This window comes from Corvus hawaiiensis, chromosome 1 (genome assembly GCF_020740725.1).
Source record: "Corvus hawaiiensis isolate bCorHaw1 chromosome 1, bCorHaw1.pri.cur, whole genome shotgun sequence".
In the NCBI taxonomy this organism is placed as follows: Eukaryota; Metazoa; Chordata; class Aves; order Passeriformes; family Corvidae; genus Corvus; species Corvus hawaiiensis.
In genome coordinates this window covers 16047161-16064110 of record NC_063213.1, presented here as the reverse complement: position 1 = coordinate 16064110, position 16950 = coordinate 16047161, and the positions used below count along the sequence as shown (strand labels likewise).

The window sequence follows — 16950 nt, the reverse complement described above, 5'->3', positions numbered from 1 at the left end:
ACTGCCTCCAGCTAATAGTGATCTCTTTACTTACAGATTTCAGTTTCTGGCAATTGAGCAAGTCTCAAAAAATCACTTTGGCTTCAGAAGTAACACTTTAAGTTTATGTGGCATTTCATGAGGAGTAACACCTTGCATTACACTTTTTTTAAATGTAATAATTTTGATGGAAGCAAAATGACTCATTGCTTCAGTGGTAATTACTCCAAATACGAATGCAAACTATTGTCGGTCATCAAGAGGCTTTCTTATAGAGCATTACTTTCCCAATAATTTTCAGCCTTAGGTAAGCAGAAAGCACGTGGCAAGTTTGTATTTTGGTATATAAATTAGACCATTACCTACAAATACTTTGCATGAGACGAGTACTGAAATTCTAGCACTCCTTCATATTTGTTCTGTACATAAAACCCAAGCAGAAAGCTTCAAAGATTAACTAGAGATCAACATTCCTCTCAGAAAATGAGAAAAAGAGTGAGCAAAAGAAAAGTCTTAAATTTCCTCCATGCAGATTTAGTGTATCTTTGCAGATTCAGTATCCTAATACTGTCACATACTCCCCACTACCTACTGATAGGTAGTTCTTTAGAGCTGAAAACTGTATCGTGTTTTACCAATAGGAATTAAGGCAAGATTTGACCAAACCTGTTTCAACAAGAGAACAAGGACATCTTTACAAAAATTAAGATTTCCTCAATCTCTGATGATCTGGATTTAAAGAATGACAAATAACTGCCACCTATTATCTAATTCATCATTATTAATGACTTCAACTATAGTAAATTCCTTCTCCTCTTGCCAGAAATAGCAAAAGTTTCCACACCAGCACAACAGACCACATCTGTGCACTGTTTGGACAGTCTGCATTACAAGAGTGATCGCTTTACTTGTACTGTGAGGAGCCTTTGCTTGCTTTCTCTGACTGAAAGATGTAAACTATAATGTACAAGGCAACCTTGCTTGATTCTCCTCTAAAGTTTGAAGAACAATTAATTTTCATTGGCCATGAATTGTTATTGGCTGTCAACCACCTCCTCCACACTCACACTTCCTCCCCCAGATGTCCAGGTGGTAAATCCTTACTCACACTGCCTTTTCCTTCATTTTTCCTATCTCCAAGGTAAACAGCACTTCAGACCTCCACATGAATTTAGAGACCTGCAGTCTATTCGCTTTACTGGGGAGGCACAGCTTTTAAAAGATAAATATGGTTGAGAACTTAGCGGTAAAGAACCTTAAGGTCTTCATATATCAAAGAAGCATTTTTGTGACTGAGCTATCAGATTCAATGAGTCCACCCACTCTAAGGTGGCCCATACATCTCTCCAATTCTCCAGTGCTTTCCCTCAAAACCACAACCCTCTCACATCTGTTAGATAACTGAGGTTAGGTACAAAACCCCAGTCCCACTTCCTCTTCCAGTGCATTTTCCAGGTTTGCTGTTCTTGGGTATCGGAGCACCTCTGAGCTCCTTCTGAGGTGGCTGGTTTTGTCTGCCCTGAAATCAGAAACCACTCTCACCACTGCCTTAACAGGTGCAAATATATTAGCCACCAAAATCCCCTCACAAACACACCCTGCTCTCTTCCTCTTCTATATAATGATTGACAGGAAAAAAAAAAAAGTGTTGAGACACACAGAAAATAGACAAATTGAACAATAAATTATGAAGATTGTATAAATATTAGTTCTAGAGAAAGCATATATGAAGAACAAAGCAATGGGAAAGTAAGTAAGTTTTGTATGTCCAGCAAAAAGTATTTCAATGTCAAACTTGAAGGGCAGAAGTAGTTAACATATTGTCATCAGCCTTCCATGCAGAAAGCCAACTCTATCTCAGTATGATCTCTAACATTCATTTTTTTATCATGTGTCATGCTCAGTCTTACACTATCTGATACATCCTCCTCAGCCACCATCTACTTTTCAGGCACACTCAGAGATGTCATTCCCTCCGTTTATGGGTCACCCCCACCAAAAATACAGAAAAATACATTCAGAACAATTGTCACACCCAACTGATATAATCTGAAGTCCATTTTCTCTACACTCCTATGGGAAGAAGATCCAAATCTTTGGATGCCTGAGCTTGTGCCCAGGCAGGAGCATTCACCATTTGGATGCACGACACAAGAGGTGAATGCACATGATCTGGGCAGCACACACCTGGATGTTAGCTGCAGAACAGCTGACATATCACACAGTAGGGGAAAGCTGCACCATATAAGCTTTCACAAATGCCAAAATAACCTGCACATCTCTTCCCACGTACAGTCCAGATTGAAGATTTAGTACATCATCTGCAGGTAGTTGATTTTGTCACTGAGGATGTGTCAAATCAATCCCTTTTGCTTTGCCTCATCAACTTAGTTTTTGTAAATATTATCTTTGGTTTTTTTATTGCCAAAAATGGAACCACAGTATACTGAAACCATCCACATTTACATATTGAAAAATCTTGAGTATTCACACTGAAAATTTCCAGTGCTTCTATACCACAGTGACTGTAAAATTTGGGCTCTGTAATCATGTAATTCAATTTACATGCCAAAGAAATTTCACCAGGATATACTTGACTAGTTTATTTTTGGTATGTTTTTGCAATTTACATGGTCAACCTCTAGCACACAGAAAATGTACATTCTTAGAACTTCAAGTCAAATCATATCCAGGTGAAACCAGGAAAATTAGCACAAATTAAGGTTTTGCAGGGCCAGCTACCTAAAATACTATGAAGTTACAATAAAATGATTCACCACGTATTCCCTACCTTTGCAGTAGCCTTTTTTCCTAGTTCAACACATAGCTTTTTGAATGTACAAACTCCTCCCTATCAAGAGAAAGAGCAACACCACTTGCTGTGGCTTCTTTTTCATAATGGAAAGTACAGTACTGAGTTGGCCAAAAACAATCAGCAAACTGCAGTTGGTTATGAAATGCTTTGGTAGCTGTGCAACAGAAAAGTTTACTCAACTCTTGAGCATTACATCCACAACCAGAAATGTGTAAGGCAACAGTGCGAGTGGAAGCTTCATCCTGGAGCTAAACAGACAAACAGTAAAACGTGTCTGGTGCACTAACAGCAAGCAAACGCACATGGAAATTCTTGCAGCTCCTCTAAAAATAATCCAGAGGAGTAGTTAGAGCAGATCTTTACTTGTCTTTTCTAAAAAATACCCAAGCTGAGCATGTGTACCATTTCAGGTATTGGCTATGTCAGTGCTCATAATTACCCTAAAGGATCTACCCTTCATGTTTCTATTCCATAAATCTCTACAGAATTAATGGGATCTCTGCTATATAAAAAGGAATGAGACAGCTGAAGATTTTTGGTAAAATTTGAGAGTCATGTAAGAAGACAAGGAAGTAACAAATTTTAAACACTATCCAGAACCAGTTTTCTCTTCCAAACTGTCAACAACAGTTGTGGATTCCCTCTTCTCTGTACTTTGTAAACTAAAATCTAATCAACAGATTCCTTTGTGAAGAAAAGGGACAGCAAGAACAGTTGCATCAGTGTTTGCTGGTTTTACTAACTACAATAGGAATGTAATGTAGGGAACAATCCAGTATTTGCAGGGGAATGGATTGGATGACCTAATACAACTTTTCCATTTCTAACTTCTTAGAACAGCTCAGGCTGATTCAAGTTCTCAAAGAGATTTCTATCCAACAATACTGAATGAAGAGAACTCAAAGACAAGGTTTGGGGCTTTTTTTTTTCCTTCTTCTTTTTTTCTTTTCAATATTAAGAGAGCCAGAATAGCAAACCATATGCTATAGTATACAACAATGAAGAAAAAGCTATAGTAATTAAATACCCATAAAACGTGGAAAATTGATACAAAAAGTAGAAAGTTCCTTTTGTACTTAAGTCTTTCAATAATCTTGGAGCATTTTATCCATTTTGTAACTTAGGAAAAAAGCTCTTTTATAATATCTGAAATTATTAAACAGTAAGGTAAGAAGATCAGTGTAGAAACTTTTCTTAAGTGATGTGTTAAAATAGAGAAATATCAGTGTTAATTAGTAGTATACCCATGTTCGTTTTCTTCCTACACTGCCACATACCAGGATCACAACATCCTTGGCTCAAAGCTAGTGCACACTTTTTCCTTTCTTTTTTCTTTTTTTATTACAAAATATGTGTCATCATTCTCTGTCTGCAGAATTAAAAACATTTGTCTTTGCAAGTACAGTTGACTTTAAGAAGTTACTGCTAGGAAAAACAGTCTTTCAAATAAGACACCAGAACTCAGAAAGAAAGATTTGGCACTCCCGAAGTCTTGTAACAAAGAAAAACTATGGCAGATGGGGTTCGTTCTTCTGCTCTTTCAGGTCTCTTCCAAAAAGGCTAGGGACTCTCTTCTCTGAAACTTGAGAGGATAATGAACAGTCCTTCTAAAAATGCATTAAAGGTCAAACAAATACCATGGGTTTCACATACAGTTAAGCCCATCTTGAGGCAGGTACATGAACTAGATAACATTTTGAAAGCTCTTCATACCCTACTTTATATACTACAACTCCACAGAAATCAAAGGTGAGGTTTGAAAGCCTGTGACATACACTGGGTCAGACCAGATGCTCTTAATAATCTCAGTTCTTGTAATTAAAAAACTTTGTCTCTCAAATGAAATTAATATATTGTTTTAAAGAAGGGCAACTAGTGAACACTAAAGATGTAGTTTTGAGATTTCAAGAATGACATCTATTTTAAGATAGTGTGAGGCTTAATAGGACATTAAAAGAAGCATCAGCAGGGTCAGAGTTTCATGTATATTTAATATTTGGACCTACAGAGCACAAGATAAATAATTAAGATGGCTGGAATATTTCAGCACCCTCTTGTTGTAACTGCAATAAAGTGACCATTCCTTGATCCCCTTTCTCATCTTTATTTTCTGTTACAGTGAGAAAGTCCAATCCACCCTGCAACAACAAACAACATGGTAACCAGGGCATGCAACCAGGAGAGCTGCTACGAAAGCCAACTGCTCCACACTGAAAGCATACTCCAAGTGAGTAAACCAGTTAACTGCTGTCTTCTTTTGGAATAAGGGGCAAAAGGCAGTAAGTGAAGGAGTTTGAAAAGCTTTAGGTTTTGGCTCGATAAAAAATTAGAACAAGTGTTGGAGTGATGTTGCAGTGGGGATCCTGCAACACGCATATATCAAACCAGGAGTCCCGTGGAAAGGAAATATATACGGACAGACAGATTCTTGCTAGCTGTTTCAGAGAGATGTTTATTTCTCCAGCCGCATGGCCGGAGCTCTGCTCAGGAACTGTTCCAGTCACGGGACCAAGGGTCCTTCTGCCCGCGCAGGGAACACAAACCAACCAATGGGAACGAGGCTGAGCAGGGGCAGGGGAACCCCGTGTCTGTGCCCTCAGGGCCCCTCTCCCAGGGCTACACGGCAGGGGAGGGACCCCAACACCTCACCCGTTTTATTTTAATAAAAGGAGAATGAAAACAACTGGATAAACATAACAAGAACAGATTCAAAACAAAACAAGCCACCCTCCTGAGTCTTTAAATGTCCAAACAGATTCTCTGGAACATCTTAGGGCTGACAGAAGGGAGACAGAACTCTGAGCATGCTTTGTGGGGAAACTGAGGCAGGAGAGGGTTTAACTTCTTCCCTCCCCCTTTTCATCCCCCACTCGGCATTGGAAAGGGATTTTTGGGGAAACAATTGGCAAAAGCATGGTTTTGTGAGGGAAACCATGGATGAAAAAACGGACTGGGAATACACTGGGGGTAATAGGACATAGGGTAAAAGGGAAAGGTGGGATTAGGAAAGGGAAACTGTAGGGGGGGCTTACAATGGAGATACTGTCTAACATGACTACGATTTTTTGCATATATACTGCCTTTTACAGGAACACCATCAGGCCCAGTGACCTGCGATGCTTGTAACCCTTTTCTCCCTAGTACAATATTAAATTCCACCACTTCTCCATCTCCCAAGCTTGGGATGCATTTTTCAGGGTTATTCTTTTTAATAGCAGTTCTATGCACGAATATGTCTTGCTGGTTGTCATACCTTGTTATAAAACCATAATTTTGCTTAACATTATACCATTTTACTATCCCTAAGGTCTTAGTTGCTATGATCTTTTCCTTTTTTCGAGTGGCTGCTGTTTTCTGTCTCGCTGCGTCTTTGCTCTCTCCTTCGGTCGCTCCCGTGTTGGAATTCTCGGGGCTGCTGGTGCCTGCGCGCTCTTCCCGGGGTCGCGTTCGGGGCTGCGCGGGCCGGGCCGGGCCACGCCGCTCAGTTCTCCGTGCGTCGCCTCCTCTGGTCGCAGCTTCGCTGCCGCTGCCGGGCGCTGCACCCACGTCTCGGCCGGGCCCCCGAGCGACGACTCCCCCGCGCCCTGCTCCAGCGCGCGTCTCGGCCGGGCGCGGCTCCGTTCCACCGCCATCGCCGCCAGCCGCCGCCCGCGTGCCGCCCCTCTCGGTCGGGCATTCACGGGGCTCGCTCCACCACGCACTGCACAGGACCGGGCGGGCACCGCCGGGTCCCGCCGCTCCCCGCTCCGCCACCGACACTGCGGCTCGCGTGGCTCCGCCCGCGCGCGGGAACTGCCTCGCTGCTGCTCTCAGAGCGCTCGGTGCACGTGGCCTGGGCCGCACGGTCCCTGCGCCACGCTTCCCTTCACCAGGACACAGCCGACATTGCTCAACAGTCTCGGTAACTAAATAATATTCACGAAAATATTCTTCCATCGGCATATATTTTGACTCCAGTATTAACTGTGTCCAAACGGTTTTCCAAAAGCCCTTGGTAAGAATTAAATCCCAAGAAACATAGAAAAAGTTCTTAAACAACCATGCCAGGAAGTGTTTCAGTTCTTTTTGAGCTTGAATCAAGCTAAAATTCACAAATCGTTGTTCAAGAATCATTTTAAGTTTAAGATAAATGTCCATATGCGGCTCTGAGAGCCAAGAGTCTTCCCACGGTTCCTCCATAGTTTAGATATGGAATAGCAAAGCAAAACCAAGAAGAGGAATCCAAAGTTTCCAGGGTTTACTCACACAAATCAGTCGCTTAGGGATCGGGGATCGTTCTGCTCACAAATCTCCACCATTTGTTGCAGTGGGGATCCTGCAACACGCATATATCAAACCAGGAGTCCCGTGGAAAGGAAATATATACGGACAGACAGATTCTTGCTAGCTGTTTCAGAGAGATGTTTATTTCTCCAGCCGCATGGCCGGAGCTCTGCTCAGGAACTGTTCCAGTCACGGGACCAAGGGTCCTTCTGCCCGCGCAGGGAACACAAACCAACCAATGGGAACGAGGCTGAGCAGGGGCAGGGGAACCCCGTGTCTGTGCCCTCAGGGCCCCTCTCCCAGGGCTACACGGCAGGGGAGGGACCCCAACAGAGTGACAATGTTTCACAGATCCACACTCATTTTCTAGCCAGCCTTCTTTAATTCCCAAAACACAAAGAAACCTAATTTAGCAACTGACCCAACGTTTTGCTTAGATGCACACCACTGTCAGCCTACATCAGAAGGATGACTGGTATTCCTCTTACAGTGATCTTCTGAGCCACCTGCACAGACAGCTGCAGCAAAGCCGCAAGGAGTCTGGGAATTACAGCACTTTAGAAACTTCGATGAAATTCTTTAGGCAAGCAAGTATTGCCAAGCACTGTTCCAATGTTTGTTGCTTTTGTGTATCAACTGCCAGAAGGCACTTATGTTTACTTTTATATGTAAATTCTCAGATATTTTGAAAAGTATCACCAAGCACTTGACCAAGTATCAACATTATTACATCTTTTTCCAGAATAAGATAGCTAAAGAAATGGGAAAATGTGAGTCTTTCAAACCTACTTAGAAATAATCCCTATTTTAAGCTTCCTCTAGATCAGTAATTGACAAGGGTTAACAAATTCTGTACAAGTCTGCATATATTCATGGCATGGGTTACTACCATCTACTGACTCATTTGAGACCTCAGAATTTCCTTCCAGCTTGAATTAGGTCTGTACTGAGGATTGACGACATATTTACCATTTTGTAGGAGTGGAATAATTTTAACCAGCTGATTGGTCCCATTTTTCAGCTATACACAATTTTCAGATTATTGGGGTAGCTCTGTGTACTCTGACGGCACGCTTTGATTTCTTGTTGCTGATCATTTTTGTAGCATAATATTTTACTCAAGTATTCGTCCAACTTATTTTAGGCTGTACTTTAGTCCAGCATATTTATGAGCAAAACACAATATTAAATGGAGACAAGCCAATAAAAGAAACAGCTTACTAGAATTTCAGTTGACTTTGTTAAAGGAAATTATTTTAAATTAATGTGGCTACTGAACTCTTGCCATACTTGACCTCAAAAAATATATTCCTTCTAATTTTTGCTGTGAACATTTATTTATTTAAGCTAAACTCCAGGTCTTGAATGTTGACCATAAAGAAGTGTCAGATTTCCTGCTACTATTTCGTACTCTTTTTTTCCTAAACAAGGGCAAACAACATATGTTTGTTGCATTAGCATTACACTGCCAGAACATCACTCTTAAATGAAATCATCTATGTATTTTTGGTAAAATCTTATTTAACAACTTCCACCCTGACAGAAACAGACTTAAAACAAGGCTGTTTTGTTTTCACTGAGCAACAGTTTGGTCACAGGTTTACTAGATGGCGCTCAAAACATTTTTCCATATGCTCTTCTCAAAGAGAATCTGACTTAAATGTGGTTTACCTTCACCAGTGAATGAAGGCTTTTTTCACCAAACATATCCCAGAGGAAGGTCAGGTCTTCCTGGCTGTCCACATGTGGCTGCAGCTGGGCTGGCAATGCAGCCAGCAGCTCGTACAGACCTATAAAATGAAAATAAAACACAAAGTGTAATCTAGGGTGATCTCATTAATTTCACTTAACAGTTCTGTGTAATTGGCTGCCTGGACCATGTCATTTTAACTGAAGAGGGAGTCTGGAGTATCCGGCACAACATTAACTTGTAGAACCAAAAGGAACATTTAGAAAAAATTACTAAGAAACAAGTATTAGCAGCGTACTTTTTACCTTGTCACAGTTGTCAAGCTTCTACATCCATATATATTTACACAAGGTTATGCAGAAATTCATAAAGGTTTTGAAAAAAGGACAAACCCAGAAAAAAACATACATTCCTTTGCTTAATCGTTATTCCATTTCCCTTGATGTTAGCCAAAGAGTGAAATGAGTCATGAATAGGAAAAACTTCCTTAAAAGAACAGAAACTGGATAGGGTGGTCCATTAAAAAAAGGTTCGTGGTTTCTCTAAATATTTCTTGCTAATATATTGCTTAATATTTTTTTCAATTCTGTGTTCAGCAAGGATCCACAGCAATAGAAAAGCAACTTCTCTGTTTTGCAAGATTAAACTTTTAAAAACAAAACCAACACAATTTTCCCAGACATACATACACCCAGAAATATTTCAATAACATTTTTAATTTGCAGGTATTTGAGATTCTCTCTAGGGTTAAAGCAACTGCTGGTCTCCGTTATTTGTGGCACACCTCAGCAGCGGTCTCTGAGGGGCAGACAGTAGCACACTGTTCCACAGTAGCGTACAGCATAAAATATCCATCGTGCATACAGGCCATCAAAGTGCTGTCCAAAAAATGTAGCAACAGTGTTTGCAGCAGTCCTCTTTAGGGAGGTAACCTGGAATGAGCTGATATCAATTCATAGCACATGTTTAATTTTCCAGTGGGATTACTCGGGGTAAAAAGGACAAAATGCCTTTTTCTCCTGTCTGCTGTCTACAAAAACACCAATAGTCTCCTGGGATCCAAGATACACGGTCCTGTTATTATTTTTAGTCTGAGTAAGTGCTGCTGTTCATCACAAGAACAGATTTACAACATATTCTACTGGTAAAAGAACACTGTTGTAAGTTACAGGCTACATATTGTTATTATGCTTATTATCTCCTTAAAACTTATAATTTAGAATATTTATTAGTAAACATAATTTCACAACCTTTTCAGGCAGTACATATCCCTTTCAACATTTACATACATCACCTTTGGGTTCTGATTATTTACATTTTCATCTTTTTAATGCCTCTCGGTAAAATATTTTGGGGAAAAAAGCTCTTTCCAGATATATTCTTTTTGTGCTCCAAGCATTTTTTGGTGGTTCGTATTCATTTATCTTAGAATCCTGCTTTTATTTAAATTTGTTCTCGTTTTTGCTTCAGAAATACTGCAAAAAGAAGATACAACTCAAACCATTACAATTTTGCAGACAGAAAAAAAGACCATCAAGCTTTGCCTAGCAAGATACAATCAGTGATTGAGCTGACACCCTGAGAAAAGAGGTATGAATGGGATTTGTGGCTACAACATCCCACACAATTAGAACTTCAGAACTTAGCAAAAACGGTTGTTTTTATCACACAATTTATGAAAACATTTTTATTTAGAAAATTTTAAAAAACATTTATTTTCTCTTAGAAAATTAAAACATTTATTTATTTTCCTTCATTTAGAAAATTTAAAAAATTCTTTACAGTTGGCCACTTTTCTTACTGCAAATATATTTACCTCAAAATAACCTGAAGGTTGTCAGGAAATGGAAAAGAAATCTTCAATGTAACTTGCACTGTGGCATAACTGCTTAGGAACAATTCATGCATGTCATTCAGAAGAAAGAAAATAGTAACTTCAGCCACTTCCTTAAAATAAAAAACGTGTAACAAAGTAAGCTTTCTTTTCCTTGGTCCATCAGATCTGCTTAAATTCCACATGTAATCAACTATAAAACTATTCTCTCCTTGTAACTTGCTCCTCAAAGCTTTGACAATCAAATCCCTAGTGAAAAATAAAATGAAAGTTTGTATTTCCTGATGGATTAACTATTAGTGACACAGGGAGAGACTGAATCTGCCCATAATGAGACTTTGGTTTTACACACAAAACTCCCAGAGAAAAACCGTGCCTGCCAGCACTCCAGGAGTGCTGAACCCTGCAGGTGCTCACACACATGAAGGTTTCACATCCAGCTCAAAAGTTTCTGTGGACTATACTTACTTATATATCCCTGAATTGCCCATTCCAGAGAAATGGGCGTCCATGTCCCTAGTGCGCTACTCCAGCTTCCACAGCAATGCACTCAATCTGTGCAACTCTCCTGGGGAAGTAGAGACAATTAGAGAGGTGCTGACTGATTTTATCCAATATCATAGCCGTGTTTCTAGTTCTTCCCTGCTTTGGCTCTAGAGTCCAGTGTTTATAGCTTTCAGCCAGAAGGAAATGAGAATCCAGCCCTTCTCTGCAGCAGTGGAAACTGAGGACTGTGCCATGCAGTGTCCTGGAGAACAGCATGCTCTTGCTCTTCAGACTCCTCCCGAAACGGAACACTATGTAGCCAGGAATTAAAAAAACAACTCAATCAAGGAGCCAGGTAAAAATCAGGCAGAAGGAGGACTTAATGTATTAACCTGGGGAGAACACAAAACAAAGATCTAGAACATGTTTAAAGTTAAATTTGTGTAATTCCAGATCACCTGACTCAGCTCCAGAAGGTAATGGCAGAAGGTGGTAGCACCTGTAAAGATTTACCTTTTCTCTTGTTCCTTCTTGTTCCTTCTGTGGTGCATAGAATCAAAAATTTTCAGATGAGCATTTTGATTTTTATATATTAAGAAATACAGTATGTGGATCTACACACACCTCCAAGTAAAACATGTTTTTTACTTGTGTCTAAATTACATGAAATGTGTTGTTATTCATTACACTGTGAAGAAACAGTGAAAATTGTGGCTGGCATGTGACTTTTACCAGCACATGGCATATGAAAGAAAGTGCTTTTGTGATATGGACAGGGACACAATAATTTGTCAAGTTAGTGTAAACTGGTAATGAAGTTGACACCACTATATTGGCAGCCAAACATTGGCCTAAGTTTAATTACCAAATCTCACAATTTGTCACATGCATCTTTCCTACACATGAAGGGCAGTAGCTCAAATTCCTGCAGCCCTGTAAGATCTCACTGTACACAGATGCTGCCATGCAGCAATAGAAATAATCTGAATTTCATAGTAGAGTGCTTCAGATCAACTTCAAACCTCCTGCAAAACTTGTAAGTAGTATCTCAGGTGGTTCTAGAAGTCAGAGCCAAAGGCCATGGAAAAAAAATGCAAGTTTAACAATGGTTTTAGTACTGCCAGGCTGTTAAAACCACACTTTCTTTTAATTGTTCCAGTAGCAATTATGTAGTCTGAAGGGATGCCATACCAAGGACTTTTGATTACTTCTAAAACCAAAAATTAACTTTCCAAAAGATCATAGTGATACCCCCTAAAATACAGATGGTTTTGCAAATTAAAAACACATATTCATCACATAAGCCCTGGACTGAGATGTATCAGTACCTCCAAGTTGAATGCTACCACTGCCTGCCAGGCCTTGACTGTGCTCTTGGTCTCAATTTTGATGTTTCTCTTGAAGTCCCACCTTCTTGAGTCATATGGCATGCATGGACCTCACGTTTTTTTGAAAGGTGCCCACAATGTAAATAAACACAACCAAGAGCTTTAAAAAAACGTATCTACAAGTTGTTTAAATTTAAAAAAAAAAAGCAAAAAAAAAAAAAAGTCCCGTTGTTTTTAATGCCTGATGTTGGCAGCACTCTGTGGAGTGTCTTGCAAAAAAATTTTTTTTTGCTTTTATTATACACTGTTGCTATTCTACTTAGTTTCTTGATTTTTTTTTTAGTCTAGTGGAAGTTTAATCAGCATTTATATTTAAAAGGAATCATGCACCCATTAGAATTAACTAGTATCAAAATATTTTGGGTGTTAAAATTCAGAAAACAGGACTTACACAAGAAAAACTAATTTATTTCAATTTTTAAAAGTAGGTAATTTATTCCCAGAAGACCTGAGCATACATAAAAAAACCCCTAACAATGTGATTAAACATGGAGATGTAAGACAATTATGCAATTTTAAGAGGGGAAGTAAGTTTGACAATTCCTACTCAGGGCAGGGGGAACCCTAACGCCCATCACAATGTAATCACACCTGAACATACCCAGATTAGTGGAACAGGAGCAAAAAGGGCCCTTGCTATGTTAAACAAGGTCACATAATCGAGTGGCAGTAACAGGAGCTAATTCCAGATAAATAAAGAAGCTCCTATTTTAGATACCAGCATGCTGCTATTTATATTCATGTAATATAAATTAGGTACAGTATCTAACACTTCCGTGAACTCAGTAAAACCCTATAGAATGAAACTCCTACTAAAAGCAGACAAGCATTGCACATGGGAATATAATTATAAAACTGTTGTAAGAGTGGAAGGGGGAGAGGGTTGTTTGAAGGTACTTATAGAGTCTATTAAATCTGATTGCCTGACTCAGAATAAAGAGATTTAAAAGTAATAAATTAACACTGGACAAACAATAAATTTTTCATAAAATTTAGTTCATTCAAGAACAGTGCCATAGGGAATTAAAATCCATTAACTAGATAGCTTTGCCTACAGAAATAGTCCATATAAACTACATACATGTAGATAACCTAAATCCACATACACAATCCAAAACTAAAATTTACAACAGTTTGTCATGGACAGAGAAACTACTCTGAAGCTTTTGGACTTGTTGCAAGAACAGGTAAGACAAAATGGCTGCAGAATAAGTCCTGTAGCATTCTGCCAGCTTGAACTAAAGTAATTTCAAGGGAAAATCCAGCTATGTTTGAAAATTCAGCACTGTCCCTGCCTAAAAGAGTAAGAGGTAAATTTCAACTTGTTCTTTCAACACACTTAAGAAGTTACTGTCTTCAGAGCATCTTCAGCTTTTTCTAAACTTAATTAATACAATTTAGTTTTATTTGATCTGAAGACCAAAATGTAGAATAATACCAATTCCAATTTAAAAACGTGTGCACTAGATTTGCACAAGTAATCAGACTTAATAGTAAGAAGCAATGGAAACCTTTTAAATCAGAAACAACAGGACATTAAAAAATTTTTCCAGTTTTAGAAAATTGCTTCCTTTGTAGTGTTATATTCTACAGAAGACTGCTTGTTCCTAGGAGGAGAATAAATGGCTAAGCAATTGATGAAACTGTTCCCAAACTGAACCACTCACACTGCAGATTCCAGATGCTCTACATTCTTGACATCAGAATGGAAAAATTTACTGTTAGTCTAGAGAAATTTAATATCACCATTCTTGTCATATCCTTCATAGCTTCATTATTAGGACAAGTCTGTGGAAGCTATAAACTAGTGCTAAATGATAAAAAATATGGGCTCTGCGTTCCATCACTCTTGCATATTACAAGAAAACACCAACTTTGTTTTGGTTAGCGTAAGGGAAGAAATGGAAACATGGATATGCCTTTGCTTTCATATGCTAATTAATTTCCTGAATTAGCATTCTGAACAATGATGCCAGACTTCAAATCTAGAGTTTTTACAGCAACTGAGGGATAATAAACACTAAAGAACATATATCTGAAGGCCCAGAACAACACTGTAAAAATTTATTGTATTAATAAAATGGGACAAACCAACCTTTAAATTTTCCACTTTGTCAAAGGTAAAATAATCAGCACTATTTGCTGCCATTTATAACAAGCTGACATTTTTTCACATTTGAACTGTACTTTATGGTTCTATGAAGGCTCAGACGTTTGCCTTACACACAAGCAAGCAGCATTGCAGTACAAACACTTGCTCTGACATCCTTGCTGTTGAATAACAAAATCAGTCACTAACATCAAATAGTGAAAATTATTTCATTATGAAATTTGAGATTAGTATTTATGCACAGGTTCAAATAAGAACATACGCAGTATGTCTGCACATTACGATGGACATACTGCACTGTCCTATCAGACTCCAGCTGTAAAAAGACCACTATGTGCTCAAATTTATGTACTCCAAATAATTCTTTTTTTATGTTCTCTTAAGTAATTCCACTGAATATATGGGCTTGCTGACACTACAAAAAGTTAAAGATTAACAATTTTTCTCTGCGGAGCCAGATGGATTAACTCGTTCCAATAAGTACCTTTTTTTAAATTTTGCAGTTTAGTGTTTCTAAAAAAAAAAATTAATTTTCAAAGTTACAGAACACCGACTAACTAGATAATCATGACATGCAAGTGTGATCGGCATCTTGGGAAAAATACCTGTTTTGATTTATTTGCTAATTCACAAAAAAAACTAAAATGCTGAAATCCTTACAGATGGCAGAGCAATATAAATATCAGTGTTGCATATTTTTTCTAATTAAAAAAAGAATTTTACTGTAAGAGTCCTCAAAGAACAAGACCACATATTCATAAGGGCAATAGTATTGTAACTTAAAAGTTGTACCTAATTTTTATTCCTCCAAGCTACAGTAAATTTGTTAACCCACCTTAAAACAACGTTATGACAGAAAATGTTGAACGAGTGATCATTTAAACCCATCACTTTTAAAAATATTATTTCCTTCAAAATGGAAAAGTCTTTAGTTTTGGAACTTGGCTCCTGGAGCTAAAGAACATGCAGTTGTTTGAAACAGTTATTGGTCTTTTAGGATTTGTCTCAACATGTGTATTTCAGATTTAACATACCACATACTATTAATGTTCTGATGTGAGTTAAAGAGTTGATCTCTATTTGCATCCATACAGGGCAAGCCTGTTGCTGCAAAGTTCTTGCTTGTATGGCTCATCAAAGCTGTGTCAAAATCAAAACCCCTCAAAAATGTAGTTACTAGACACTGTGTCAACATGGATATTTTCGAAGTTCATAAAATGTACTTTATGAGTATTCAAAAGCTTACCTATTATCTGCAAGAATAACACATACATAAAACTGATTTAAAGTCACCCATCAAGGACAAATTAACAAGCAGCTTGTGGAAAACTCATACAAAAATTTGATATTCCTTTTTTAAAACAACAACAAAAAAAATCCTGGCTCCTCCAATGAAGCCTGCACACTATGGCACCTTGAATAACCTTGACTAATTGACTGGTCCTTTCCATAGACATCAGCTTGGCAAGTCTTTAGTGTTTCTATCTAGATCTTCATCAGCCCTAGAGGAGGCAATAGCAAGTACCTGGCAGGCGGTCAGGAAAGAACTCATTCCAGCACTAGGAAGGCACTGGACACACTGGCCACGTTTAACTCTTCAGTCACAGTTTGCGAGATTGTAAGAGACTTGTCACTGGGGAGGGGCAGCAAGGAGTACTACACATAGCATTTTACACCAGCAAAAGGAGGACACAATATCTCACTGAGAGAATAAAGACTTCAAACAATAGAAATCTACACTATTTTCAAATCAGTTGTGCCTAAGAATAATGGAAACACTATTTGATTACCATGTATCTCAACCTCCCATGGTCAAGATACATGCTGATCATGTATCTCATACAGAATATATCTGTCACGAGAGTAGAAGAAGAACTCCTGCAATCCTAGGCAGTACTGATGCCTGAAATTAAATCAGTATATTATTTCAGTCTTATGATTGACTGTAGGACCTAGTTTAGGAATTAACACTCAAAAAAAGTGATGCCAATACATCAATCAGTCATATACATACAGCCACATACACTTGATATAAAAGTTTACAGAAGAACATAGGAATTTACACAAATTTAAAAAGTCAAGTATATTGACAGACTGCGGAAGTTGGGGCTGTTCAGCCTGGAGAAGAGAAGTGTGCACAGAGACCTCCTAGCAAATTTCCAATATCTGCAGCAGCCCTACAAGGAAGGCTGGAGAGGAACTCTTTGCCAGGAACTGTAGAGATAGGACAAGAAGTAATGGTTCAAACTGAAAGAGGGGAAATTTAGGTTAGTGCAGGGAAAAAATTCTTTGTGATTAGATTGGTGAGGCACTGGTACAGGCTGTTCCCAGAAGCTGGGGCTGTCCCATCCCTGGCAGTGTTCAAGGCCAGGTTGGATGGGGCTC

At 38.7% G+C, this 16950-nt stretch overlaps 1 protein-coding gene across 9 annotated transcripts in view; it reads right to left on the bottom strand.

Annotated features, from left to right (window-relative positions):
* MPP7 (MAGUK p55 scaffold protein 7) overlaps nucleotides 1-16950 on the bottom strand; it is a 161135-nt gene that overhangs the window by 94285 nt on the left and 49900 nt on the right. For all 9 annotated transcript variants that reach the window (XM_048294327.1, XM_048294318.1, XM_048294375.1 and 6 more), the window contains one exon: nucleotides 8729-8847. In XM_048294327.1, the coding sequence (XP_048150284.1) occupies nucleotides 8729-8847 (119 nt within the window). The remainder of the gene's footprint in view (nucleotides 1-8728; nucleotides 8848-16950) is intronic.